This window comes from Lissotriton helveticus (genome assembly GCF_964261635.1).
Source record: "Lissotriton helveticus chromosome 1_1 unlocalized genomic scaffold, aLisHel1.1 SUPER_1_unloc_51, whole genome shotgun sequence".
NCBI lineage: Eukaryota > Metazoa > Chordata > Amphibia > Caudata > Salamandridae > Lissotriton > Lissotriton helveticus.
The window spans coordinates 436,411-450,446 of NW_027611694.1; the positions used below are offsets into that span (position 1 = coordinate 436,411).

General features: G+C 45.7%; 1 protein-coding gene across 1 annotated transcript in view; it reads right to left on the bottom strand.

Moving 5' to 3' along the window:
• The window catches only part of LOC144806178 (uncharacterized), a 151,899-nt gene that overhangs the window by 28,276 nt on the left and 109,587 nt on the right, over positions 1–14,036 (bottom strand). Inside the window, 4 exon segments of the mRNA XM_078672600.1 lie at positions 1,284–1,372; positions 8,994–9,128; positions 9,495–9,662; positions 9,815–11,417. Of these exon segments, the coding sequence (XP_078528726.1) occupies positions 1,284–1,372; positions 8,994–9,128; positions 9,495–9,662; positions 9,815–11,417 (1,995 nt within the window).

Genomic DNA, 14,036 nt, shown 5'->3' on the forward strand with positions numbered 1-14,036 from the left:
CCCTCAAGCCTCACTCATCACGAATGACACTAACACATTTGGAGGTCGGACTGAAGTCTCACTCAAACCTGGCCCATTCTTCAAAACTATGGAGATTAACTAGAACTTCACAAGTGACTACTCGGCATGGAGCAGGCCCTCTGTCCAACATTTTGGTGGATAAACCTTTCTCATATTTCACCATGAGTACTGCACACAGTTCAGTAGAATGTTACATTGAATGTCTATTTTAGTGAGACTTGGTTGTAATTTTATCACTTTACATGTGTTCTGATCATGTCTATAAATTCAGTAATGTCTCTTCCTTTAGAATTGTCAAAGTCAAATGTTAAGTGACACCACTCCCTGTGTCTTTTTTTTATACCTCAATTCTCTATTGATTATTAATATACAATGAGCATATTACAGGGATGGAAGTTTATCGATTCAGCAAGATACTGTGTAAACTAGAACTTATGAGAAGACATTGAAAACAGGAAAAACAGTAAATGAAATAAACCCTCTAGATAGAGGTGATGTGGCTCAGAAGATCCCGCAGATGATCAGGGAAGGAGGATGAGGGGGAACACGAGGGAAAGGGACATGGGAACAGGAAAAAAATATGTCAGGGTGCCAGGCCCAAAGGTCGCCACCAAAAAAGACAACTCCCACTATGAAGGCCATAACCAGCTGACTCTTACAGTGGTGGGTAAATCCTGGAATACTGACATTATGTGAAGCAAGGTCAGACGGGCCATCAATTGCGGTGCCACCCCTTGGTTGGTCATCAAGTTATCCCAAACTGAGCCCAAGTAGCACAAAGTACTGTACAGTCCGCAGGAAATGTAAAATATCACAAGCGAGTGCGTCACACCTTCAGCACCTCCGGCACTTGGAATCGTCTGCTTTATAGATCCACTCCGGCGTCCAGTGCCAGTGGTGTAGGAACTTGAAATAACTGAATTTCAACCTGACCTCCTGGAGGAAACTGCCATGGTCTTTCCAAAGGGCGTGCCCGTCCTGCTCAGACAGTGAGAGGCACAGCCTCTGCTCCCACAAACAGCATACAGTGTGGGCAGTGGTGCTCGAAAAAAGGCTGTCCATAGTGGTAACATACAATCCCACCATAGTGTCCTTGAATCCTTTCCTCATCACGATATAATGCAACATTGGGTCAGTCTCTAGATCGTAAGGGGGAGCACCCAGCATTTGTGGCAGGCTCTGCATGAGCTGTCGGAACTGTCAGTGATGCGATTGTGGCAGCCCATAATCACGCATGAGTGTAGCAAAGGGGGCCAACTCACCGTCCCTTACTATATCGTCCACAGAGCGTATCCCTCTGGTCCTCCACTGTGTAATCGGAGTTCAGATCATACTTGGCCCCAAGCAGCTCCTTGAGAAGAGCAGGTGTCAGCAATGCGTTATACGTCTGAGTCAGGTGAAGCAGGAGGTCAGTCAACCAACGCTGTTATGCCTCACAGTGGCACTTATAGGCAGCCAAATCATTCATCAAATTACCTCTAAAAGGCCTTCCTGCCCTCCCACAACACCTGTGCAGAGGACATGGACCCAATGTTTTCCTCCAAGTACTGACACCATCTGTGCTTGTTTTCAGGGGCTTTATACCATGCTGTGTACATACGTCAAAGGACCTGAGGGGTTTGCAACAATCGAAGTTTATGGTCGAGTAGCAGAAGATCATGATCAGAGGTACTGTTTGGGAGGATCAAGGCGTAAACGTTTGCAATGGATGCAGGAGGTGAAAGTATAGTCTGCGTCCCTCAGGTGAGTCAACCACCATGGCTCCATCAAGGCATGAACATCAATAATGTCAGAGAGGATGAACCGGTCTCGGGCTGCCTGGTCATATGGTTTCTGCTCTTGTCAAGGTGCCATATTCCAGCACCCCCCTCATGAATACCCCGGCTGTCCAAAGGAGAGCAGGAGTTTGGTCAGCCGCCGGGGCATAGATAGAGCCCACACACAAAGACTCTTGACAAAAATATATCTGCCCTGGGGGGTCCCGCCACGTCCACAGTGTGCAAACCCCCAGGGATTTGTGAAATAAGATGTCCAACCCACTCTCCCTATGTTCCAAAGGAGTAGATGGGTGTGTAAGGGTAGTCTGGATCCTGCTGGCATGTAGTACCGTACTCATCCAATCCCTTCAGAGTTTATCATGTTCAATAGGTGACAGGTGTGTGTCCTGGAGCAATGCTACATCAAGGCAGTGCATCTTCTGAAATGAGAGGAGTTTCTGTCTCTTGATAAAATGGGTCAGGCTGTTGTCATTAAGGGGCATATTTACAAGGAAGTGGTGGAGCACTGTGTTGGCCTCCTTGGCTTAACGCCGCGCTCTCCACTTCTGAAATGCAGGACTACACCGTATTTACAAGAATACGGTGCAGCCCTACATTTCTCCCTGTGCTGGTGCTGAATTTAGCTGCCTAGCGCCAATGCAGGCAGCCTTGCACCATACTGCAAGGTTGCCTGTGTTGAGGGGAGCAGGCCTGCCAAGTACCACGCATCAGGGGTTAGAGTAACACATTTCAATGTGGTGGTCCGCATCACCGTACGGAAATGCAAAGTCACACATTTTTATGGCTTTCTGAGCTGTCAAGTGCTGGAGCGCTGCTATAATAATTAGAAGTCAAACTGAGCAGAGCTGGCAGCGCACATTTAGGGGTCCTGGTTTAGCTACATTCAGGAATGGCACTCCGATCCGTCACGTGAGACATCTTGTGATTCTGGAAAAATCATTCAATATCCCTGTGCCTAACAAAAGTGGATGTGTGCATCTGTAACGCAACTGGGATTCATATAAAGCACTATGATCTCCGATACCTTCGGGTCGAGTGCGAGGTTAATAAAACTCCCCAAAAAATGCAGGGGACATTCCTATTCCAACTCTAATGCTAACCCTATGAAGCACCCTACAACTTAAGGGCTCCTTACACAAAGACGGACGGTAATCCAAGTCACAGGGTTTCAAACCCACTACTTATTGAACTAAGCCTAAAGGAGGTTCCCGCGGTGCCCGACCAAAAGAACAAGTGGAGGCCAAGTTGCGTGAAGTTTGGGTGGTTTCCTACGGTCAGCTCTAACTGCAGTGATTTAGGGAACACGACTCTTCCCCCTTCAAGCGTTTGATACCAGCCGCTGTACTAGTAGTGTATGAACTGTCTATAAATTATTTTAAGGGACTGTGCAACCCCCGGTCATAAGCACTTAATGCCCATGCTCTTCCAGAACAAGGGCTGCCTGTCCCCTGTGGACACTCAGCATTTCTGGACAGGAACCGGTTACATTTCAGCTCCACGCGGGACCAAACTAGTCCTCGTGGATCTCTAGGACCAAACACTCTGGTCCTGTGATCGGGGTCGATCAGCAGCCCTAGGTTTGTTGTTTATGCCTGAAGTGCTCCCCCTCATGTCTGCTAAAGGTGGGTTTATGAGAGAGAGTGTATTGTTCACTCGCTATTCTTTTTTTGCAGAGTTTTATATAGCGCGAACTTGACCCGAATCAGGTATCAGAGCGCTTTACATAGCACCAGTCACGTTACATGTGGACACACATTCATTTTTGTTAGGCATAGGGAGATTAAGTGATTTGCCCAGAATTACAGGATGTTGGGCGTCGTTACCGAGACTCGAACCCAGATCCCCAGGTCTGAGGTTGAGCGCCCTAGCCGTTAGTCCAACTCCGGTCCCCCACACCCTCTCCATTCACCTACAGATGATGCGGGAGAGGGTGTAGAATAGGTTGGGTTTGACAGGTATGAGGTATGGCTGACCTTTTCCATGGAGCAGCACTGTTAGCTGATAAATGTACACACTCTTGCTAGCAGTACTAACACTGCCACACAGGGCTTGGCATCCCTTTCACCGTCACCATTCCTTTGTAAAGTTTACATGTTTCCATTACTACAATGTTTTACATCTCAAACCTTGATTTCCAAACCTGTGCTGAACATACTCAGCCAGCAGCCCATCTGGACATGGGAGGAGGGGGCCTGATCCAGTCACTTATTGCAACTGTGAGGATGATTAAGTGGTGATAAACAGGTTCGACATTGAAATCCATTGGCTTTGAGTCGCTGTGCCCTCCCCTTTAAGATTTGACTAACCAACAGTGTTACATCAGGCCCCTCACACCTCTCCCATGAGGAACACCCTAGACCAGTGGTCTTAAAACCTTTTAATGCCACGCTCCCAACTCCACAGCGATCGTCGGGCTCCCCTCAGAATTTTTCAAAATTATTCTATTCAATTGACAATGTCTAAATATGTCTAGACTCATTTAAACATTGCAGTTAAGTACTGTTTTAAGAATGCAATCAAACACATGATTGATAAACATACTATTCTGGTCAGGCAGGCTTTAATATAGCCTTATGGCGCACTGACGAGGGCATGCGTCTCAGGCCTGTAACAGGGTCAGGGCCTTTAACGACCGGTGTATCCAGAGGCAGAAGGGCTATAAGGCAATTAGAAGATTACACCCACTAAGGGTAGAATGTTCTAAATTAAAAAGAGAAAAACATGAAGACAAACATTGGGATGATGGTGCTCCGGACTTATACCAGCCATTACAAGCCCGGCGCTGCTTTAACGGAGCTCCCAACATTCCAAATTTTCTAATAATGGGTACAAATACCCACAGTGTGTTTATTCGAAGTGGGGGTGGGGGTTTTGAAAAAAAATTGGAGTCCCGTCCCTTTTGACACATACTCCTAGCTAGGATATAAACAACAAAACAGCTTAAAACATAGCACTCTTAGCAATATAATGCTTCTTTTGACCAGAGCCTAGAGCCCCACCTGGGATCATCTCAGCACCACCTAGGAGGGCCCACCCCCCAGTTTGAGGCCTCCTGCCCAAGACATACATTTCAAGCATTCTCAGATCCTAACAAAAGTGGATGTGTGCATCTGTAACGCAACTGGGGCTCATATAAAGCACTATGATCCCCGATACCTTCGGGTCGAGTGCGAGGTTTATAAAACTCCCCCAAAAATGCAGGGGACATTCCTATTCCAACTCTAATGCTAACCCTATGAAGCACCCTACAACTTAAGGGCTCCTTACACAAAGACGGACGGTAATCCAAGTCACAGGGTTTCAAACCCACTACTTACTGAAGTAAGCCTAAAGGAGGTTCCCGCGGTGCCCGACCAAAAGAACAAGTGGAGGCCAAGTTGCGTGAAGTTTGGGTGGTTTCCTACAGTCAGCTCTAAATGCAGTGATTTAGGGAACACGACTCTTCCCCCTTCAAGCGTTTGATACCAGCCGCTGTACTAGTAGTGTATGAACTGTCTATAAATTATTTTAATGGACTGTGCAACCCCCGGTCATAAGCACTTAATGCCCATGCTCTTCCAGAACAAGGGCTGCCTGTCCCCTGTGGACACTCAGCATTTCTGGACAGGAACCGGTTACATTTCAGCTCCACGCGGGACCAAACTAGTCCTCGTGGATCTCTAGGACCAAACACTCTGGTCCTGTGATCGGGGTCGATCAGCAGCCCTAGGTTTGTTGTTTATGCCTGAAGTGCTCCCCCCCATGTCTGCTAAAGGTGGGTTTATGAGAGAGAGTGTATTGTTCACTCGCCATTCTTTTTTTGCAGAGTTTTATATAGCGCGAACTTGACCCGAATCAGGTATCAGAGCGCTTTACATAGCACCAGTCACGTTACATGTGGACACACATTCATTTTTGTTAGGCATAGGGAGATTAAGTGATTTGCCCAGAATTACAGGATGTTGGGCGTTGTTACCGAGACTCGAACCCAGATCCCCAGGTCTGAGGTTGAGCGCCCTAGCCGTTAGTCCAACTCCGGTCCCCCACACCCTCTCCATTCACCTACAGATGATGCGGGAGAGGGTGTAGAATAGGTTGGGTTTGACAGGTATGAGGGATGGCTGACCTTTTCCATGGAGCAGCACTGTTAGCTGATAAATGTACACACTCTTGCTAGCAGTACTAACACTGCCACACAGGGCTTGGCATCCCTTTCACCGTCACTATTCCTTTGTAAAGTTTACATGTTTCCATTACTACAATGTTTTACATCTCAAACCTTGATTTCCAAACCTGTGCTGAACATACTCAGCCAGCAGCCCATCTGGACATGGGAGGAGGGGGCCTGATCCAGTCACTTATTGCAATTGTGAGGATGATTAAGTGGTGATAAACAGGTTCGACATTGAAATCCATTGGCTTTGAGTCGCTGTGCCCTCCCCTTTAAGATTTGACTAACCAACAGTGTTACATCAGGCCCCTCACACCTCTCCCATGAGGAACACCCTAGACCAGTGGTCTTAAAACCTTTTAATGCCACGCTCCCAACTCCACAGCGATCGTCGGGCTCCCCTCAGAATTTTTCAAAATTATTCTATTCAATTGACAATGTTTAAATATGTCTAGACTCATTTAAACATTGCAGTTAAGTACTGTTTTAAGAATGCAATCAAACACATGATTGACAAACATACTATTCTGGTCAGGCAGGCTTTAATATAGCCTTATGGCGCACTGACGAGGGCATGCGTCTCAGGCCTGTAACAGGGTCAGGGCCTTTAACGACCGGTGTATCCAGAGGCAGAAGGGCTATAAGGCAATTAGAAGATTACACCCACTAAGGGTAGAATGTTCTAAATTAAAAAGAGAAAAACATGAAGACAAACATTGGGATGATGGTGCTCCGGACTTATACCAGCCATTACAAGCCCGGCGCTGCTTTAACGGAGCTCCCAACATTCCAATGTTCTAATAATGGGTACAAATACCCACAGTGTGTTTATTCGAAGTGGGGGTGGGGGTTTTGAAAAAAATTTGGAGTCCCGTCCCTTTTGACACATACTCCTAGCTAGGATATAAACAACAAAATAGCTTAAAACCTAGCACTCTTAGCAATATAATGCTTCTTTTGACCAGAGCCTAGAGCCCTACCTGGGATCATCTCAGCACCACCTAGGAGGGCCCACCCCCCAGTTTGAGGCCTCCTGCCCAAGACATACATTTCAAGCATTCTCAGATCCTAACAAAAGTGGATGTGTGCATCTGTAACGCAACTGGGGCTCATATAAAGCACTATGATCCCCGATACCTTCGGGTCGAGTGCGAGGTTAATAAAACTCCCCCAAAAATGCAGGGGACATTCCTATTCCAACTCTAATGCTAACCCTATGAAGCACCCTACAACTTAAGGGCTCCTTACACAAAGACGGACGGTAATCCAAGTCACAGGGTTTCAAACCCACTACTTACTGAAGTAAGCCTAAAGGTGGTTCCCACGGTGCCCGACCAAAAGAACAAGTGGAGGCCAAGTTGCGTGAAGTTTGGGTGGTTTCCTACGGTCAGCTCTAAATGCAGTGATTTAGGGAACACGACTCTTCCCCCTTCAAGCGTATGATACCAGCCGCTGTACTAGTAGTGTATGAACTGTCTATAAATTATTTTAAGGGACTGTGCAACCCCCGGTCATAAGCACTTAATGCCCATGCTCTTCCAGAACAAGGGCTGCCTGTCCCCTGTGGACACTCAGCATTTCTGGACAGGAACCGGTTACATTTCAGCTCCACGCGGTACCAAACTAGTCCTCGTGGATCTCTAGGACCAAACACTCTGGTCCTGTGATCGGGGTCGATCAGCAGCCCTAGGTTTGTTGTTTGTGCCTGAAGTGCTCCCCCCCATGTCTGCTAAAGGTGGGTTTATGAGAGAGAGTGTATTGTTCACTCGCCATTCTTTTTTTGCAGAGTTTTATATAGCGCGAACTTGACCTGAATCAGGTATCAGAGCGCTTTACATAGCACCAGTCACGTTACATGTGGACACACATTCATTTTTGTTAGGCATAGGGAGATTAAGTGATTGGCCCAAATTACAGGATGTTGGGCGTCGTTACCGAGACTCGAACCCAGATCCCCAGGTCTGAGGTTGAGCGCCCTAGCCGTTAGTCCAACTCCGGTCCCCCACACCCTCTCCATTCACCTACAGATGATGCGGGAGAGGGTGTAGAATAGGTTGGGTTTGACAGGTATGAGGTATGGCTGACCTTTTCCATGGAGCAGCACTGTTAGCTGATAAATGTACACACTCTTGCTAGCAGTACTAACACTGCCACACAGGGCTTGGCATCCCTTTCACCGTCACCATTCCTTTGTAAAGTTTACATGTTTCCATTACTACAATGTTTTACATCTCAAACCTTGATTTCCAAACCTGTGCTGAATATACTCAGCCAGCAGCCCATCTGGACATGGGAGGAGGGGGCCTGATCCAGTCACTTATTGCAATTGTGAGGATGATTAAGTGGTGATAAACAGGTTCGACATTGAAATCCATTGGCTTTGAGTCGCTGTGCCCTCCCCTTTAAGATTTGACTAACCAACAGTGTTACATCAGGCCCCTCACACCTCTCCCATGAGGAACACCCTAGACCAGTGGTCTTAAAACCTTTTAATGCCACGCTCCCAACCCCACAGCGATCGTCGGGCACCCCTCAGAATTTTTCAAAATTATTCTATTCAATTGACAATGTTTAAATATGTCTAGACTCATTTAAACATTGCAGTTAAGTACTGTTTTAAGAATGCAATCAAACACATGATTGACAAACATACTATTCTGGTCAGGCAGGCTTTAATATAGCCTTATGGCGCACTGACGAGGGCATGCGTCTCAGGCCTGTAACAGGGTCAGGGCCTTTAACGACCGGTGTATCCAGAGGCAGAAGGGCTATAAGGCAATTAGAAGATTACACCCACTAAGGGTAGAATGTTCTAAATTAAAAAGAGAAAAACATGAAGACAAACATTGGGATGATGGTGCTCCGGACTTATACCAGCCATTACAAGCCCGGCGCTGCTTTAACGGAGCTCCCAACATTCCAATGTTCTTGCTTTCGGTCTGATAATCGACTAAAGCTCTCCAAACATTCATTGCACTTGAATGTTTTTTCCCCGGTGTGCGTTTGCTGATGAATCCTTAATGTTGAAGATTCACTAAAACTACTTCAAGATTCACTGAACTTGAAGGATTTTCCCCTGTGTGCATTCTCTGATGCCGTTTTATGTCTGATAATCTAACAAACCTCTTCTCATATTCACTGCACTGGTTTGGTTTTTCCCCGATGTGTGTTTTCTGATGCTGTTTTAGGTGTGATGATTGATAAAAGGTCTTCATACATTCACTGCACTTAAATGGTTTTTCCCCTTTGTGTGTTCGCACATGATTGCTTAATGTTGACAAATCACTAAAACTACTTCCACATTCACTGCACTTGAATGATTTTTCCCCTTTGTGTATTCGCTGATGAATCCTTAATGTTGAAGATTGACTAAAACTTCTTCCACATTCACTGCACTGGAATGGTTTTTCCCCAGTGTGTGTTCGCTGAAGCTGTTTTAGGTGTGATAATAGATTAAACCTCTTCACACATTCAGTAAAATGGTATGGTTTTTCTCCTGTGTGTGTTCTCAGGTGGTATTTTAGGTCTGATAATCGACTAAAGCTCTTCAAACATTTACTGCACTTGAATGTTTTTTCTCCTGTGTGTGTTCGCTGATGATTCTGCAATGTTGACGAATCCTTAAAACTGTTTCCACATTCACTGCAATGAAAGGGTTTTTCGCCAGTGTGTGTTCCCTGATGTCGTTTTAGGTGTGCTGATTGACTAAAGCTCTTCCTACATTCATTGCACTTGAATTGATTTTCTCCTGTGTGTGTTCGCTGATGATTCCTTAATGCTGAAGAGTAACTAAAACTACTGTCACATTCACTACAATGATAGGGTTTTTTTCCCCTGTGTGTGTTCGCTGATATCTTTGTAGCACTGATAATAGACTAAAGCTCTTCCCACATTCACTGCACTGGAATGGCTTTTCCCCTGTGTGTGTTCGCTGATGAATCCTTAATGTTGAAGATTGACTAAAACTACTTTCACATTCACTGCACTTGAATGATTTTTCCCCTTTGTGTATTTGCTGATGAATCCTTAATGTTGAAGATTCACTAAAACTACTTTCACATTCACTTCACTGGAATGGTTTTCCCCTTGTGTGTGTTCTCTGATGCTGTTTTAGTCCTGATAAATATATAAAGCTCTTTCCACATTCACTGCACTGGAATGGTTTTTGCCCAGTGTGTGTTCGCTGATGCTGTTTTAGTTCTGATAATCGACTAAAGCTCTTCAAACATTCACTGCACTTGAATGGTTTTTCTCCTGTGTGTGTTCGCTGATGATTCCGCAATGTTGACGAATCCCTGAAACTATTTCCACATTCACTGCAATGAAAGGGTTTTTCGCCAGTGTGTGTTCCCTGATGCCGTTTTAGGTGTGCTGATTGACTAAAGCTCTTCCCACATTCATTGCACTTGAATGGTTTTTCTCCTGTGTGTGTTCGCTGATGATTCCTTAATGCTGAAGAGTAACTAAAACTACTGTCACATTCACTACAATGATAGGGTTTTTCCCCCGTGTGTGTTCGCTGATGACTTTGTAGCACTGATAATAGACTAAAGCTCTTCCCACATTCACTGCACTGGAATGGCTTTTCCCCTGTGTGTGTTCGCTGATGAATCCTTAATTTTGAAGATTGACTAAAACTACTTTCACATTCACTGCACTGGAATGGTTTCCACCCTGTGTGTGTTCTCTGATGCCGTTTTAGTCCTGATAAATTTATAAAGCTCTTCCCACATTCACTGCACTGGAATGTTTTTTCCCCAGTGTGTGTTCGCTGATGCTGTTTTAGGTGTGATGATTGATTAAACCTCTTCACACATTCAGTGCAATTATATGGTTTTTCTCCTGTGTGTGTTCTCAGATGGTATTTTAGGTGTGCTGATTGACTAAAGCTCTTCAAACATTCACTGCACTTGAATGGTTTTTCCCCTGTGTGTGATCGCTGATGATTCCTTAATTCTGAAGAGTAACTAAAACTACTGTCACATTCACTACAATGATAGGGTTTTCCCCCCGTGTGTTTTCGCTGATGACTTTGTAGCACTGATAATCGACAAAAGCTCTTCAAACATTCACTGCACTTGAATGGTTTTCCCCCTGTGTGTGTTCGCTGAGGATTCCTTAATGTTGAAGAGTAATTAAAACAACTTCCGCATTCACTGCAATGGTATGGTTTTTCCCCCGTGTGTATCTGTTGATGTCTTTGTAGGCCTGATAACTGAATAAAGCTCTTTACACATTCAGTGCATTTGAATAGTTTTTTCCCTGTGTGTGTTTGCTGATGGGGTTCTATTATTGACAAACTAAAGCTCTCACTGCATGTGACTGAGACGTCTCTCTTGGTTAGCGTCTCTGGGTCTGGTATATAATTGTTTACATCCATTGACTGTACTTCCTGAAGGGCCAACATGACTGATAAAGCACTTGTGTTATTCTTGCACTTCCTGTATGTATCGTATGTTGCACATTTGCTTTCCGATTAAAGAATAAAGTGCAATGGTCACCAACTACTTCCCAATATCAAAACGTGTGTGAGGCTTCTTCGTGGGCGATTGTGTCTTTAGACTGGATAATGGTTCTGCATGCATGCGGTTAAAGATCCAACGTCCTTCTGGTCGGTGTACACTGGGACAGTGCTCTGTATTTTAGACAGCAGAACCCCCATTTCTTTTAACCTTCAGTTGTCTGACTCCACTCCGTTGCGCTTTTCAATGGTTGCTGTGGATTGGTCTGAAACAGTTTGCAATACACCTCTAGCACTGAATGGTCGCCTGGTATTATTTAAGGAAGCAGAGCACTGCTTTAACCACCTCATACCGACCTCATGATCAAAGCTGTAATTGGACATGTTTACACAAGAGGAGGTTTATCAGTGTTGTCTTCATTTTCTAGAGGTTATTTCTTCGTTTTAAGGCTTTGAGGTGCACAGCTGAGACTCGTTGAATCTCTGAATTTCTTGTGACCCTTGTCCCTTCTTTCAAGATGTCTCAGTTATGTTCGGGTTTGGCTGGCTCTGACGGCCCTTATGTTTTTCTGAATACTGGACCTCAATATTTCGGACTTCGTCTTTGCAGATTTACAGTGTTATCTTCCTTATTTTGAAACATGTTGTACAATCAAAGATTGTTTTCTGTCAGAGGTAAAAAAGATTGCACACACAATTTGTAATTGATTGTATAAATATCTCTTGATTACCATTTTTGAAACTTATGAAGGCAGATTTAACCATACACAGAAATTTACATAAAAGTTGCTTTGACTATGTCACATCTTACTTATTTCAGCAAAGATGTTCATGAGTAAGTTAGTAAAAAAAAGGGCGCTCGCATAGCACACATATACTAGTTACAGCTTTAGGTAGTGGCATCTGGTCAAGGTTTTGTAAAACAAGAACAGCTCTTTGAGTAAGAGATGGGAGGTGGATCAGGAAGAATTGAGACAGGAGGGTGGATATCAGAATGTTGTGCCATGAATCAAATATTGCTGCTCACAGAGGTGCCTGGCTTCATCCACTACACCCACAATATGCAGTAGAACAGCAGTTTAATGATTGTATTTACTTTGTGGTTTTACTTCTCTCACATATATTTGTAAGTTTTTCAGTATTATCCACTGGGGTGGGAGTTTCCCAGCTGGACGAGGAGATTGAGCTGGGCTGGTCTGTTGTTTAGTTGTCCCACTGTTAGAATTGGGGGTCTCTGGTTGGCACAGGTATGCACTTGTGACAAACAGGGACCCTCTCCTCTAGTCAGGGTAAAAGGACTACTCCTAGAAACAACCCCTGCTCACCCTCCAGGCGGTCTGGCACGAGCAGACAAGGCTAATCCCCAGAGTACATACGGTTAAGCATTTGTCATAACACACCCAGTAACCTATTAACCCACCACACTGGGACACAAGACTGTTGTTTTGTAAAAATATATTCTTCATATTTAAAATGTTCAAGCAGGCTTTAGATACAGGTTTAGGACTTCAGAAGTGGTTGCAGTTACTTTCAAAATGCCACAGTTCTTAAATGTAGTGTGCAGTACTTAGAAGGGGTTCAATTACTCTCATAAACGGCTTCACAGTACTCTAGGTAAAGTCTAGGGCGTAGTTGCGCTGTTCGTCAAGGTTTGTGCGGTTCGTAGCGCTCCTGTATGCTCCGTACGTTAATCAATGAAAAGGCCCTACTAAACTTCACGCGTCTCACGTTAGACACATACGGCGCGATCAATGCGTAGAAGGGGTACGAGCCGTAGGGATACCGTGCGACCTGTACGATGATAATGAAACAGTCTCACGCATACGGGGCGTACAGCGTTTGGAGGGCAAAGCTTGAACAGAGAGTGTGCACCTCGCTGACACTGCAGTCCGGGGCACTCCGCACAGCACAATGCACTACACAGTCCCTTGGCTTGGGAGTTCGATGCGCACAGTGCAGAGGCCAGACGTCCCACGTCGCGATGCTTGCCCGGTGCGGTGCGAGCTGCGGCTCGAGTCTGGGAAGACACAGGGCACTCAGGTTGTCGTTGAGTTGTGGGGGCAGGCTCTCACTGCGGCGTACGCTTTGACCCTGAAGGGGGAGTGGCCGGTTGCAGTGCGAACAGCGGTACGATCCTAGATACGCGACGTACTCCAGCCGTAGTACGCGCCGCAGCTATTTACTTCAATAGCTCGGAACGCTTCAGCAGCACGTTCATCAGTTCAAAAGGGAACGCAGGCGGAGTCCGACTTTACGGTGAGTGCTACAGCTCGGGCCAGAAGATCGCGTTGCTTAGAGCGGACGGGTCCCGTTTCACGTTGCAAGCTACGGCTCGGGTTCTGCCACGGTCACGGTGCTCGGCGGGGGGCTGGTCCTTACGATGTGAGTGTGGGGCAACCTAGCAGGATTCGCGTTGTTTGGCAGGACGGAGGGGCACAGGTTCTCAGAGTGCGTGATGTAGATTTACAACGCTCTTCACTCCGTCTTGATCAGGGCTGCAGGGATAAGCAGCACAACTTAGCAGCTCTTCCTTCAAGGGGGGGGGATAGCGCCCAATGTTCCTGGGGCGCAGTTCAGGGGGCAAGTTCACCAGCAAGCCCTTGGAGATTGTTCACAAAGATGCACA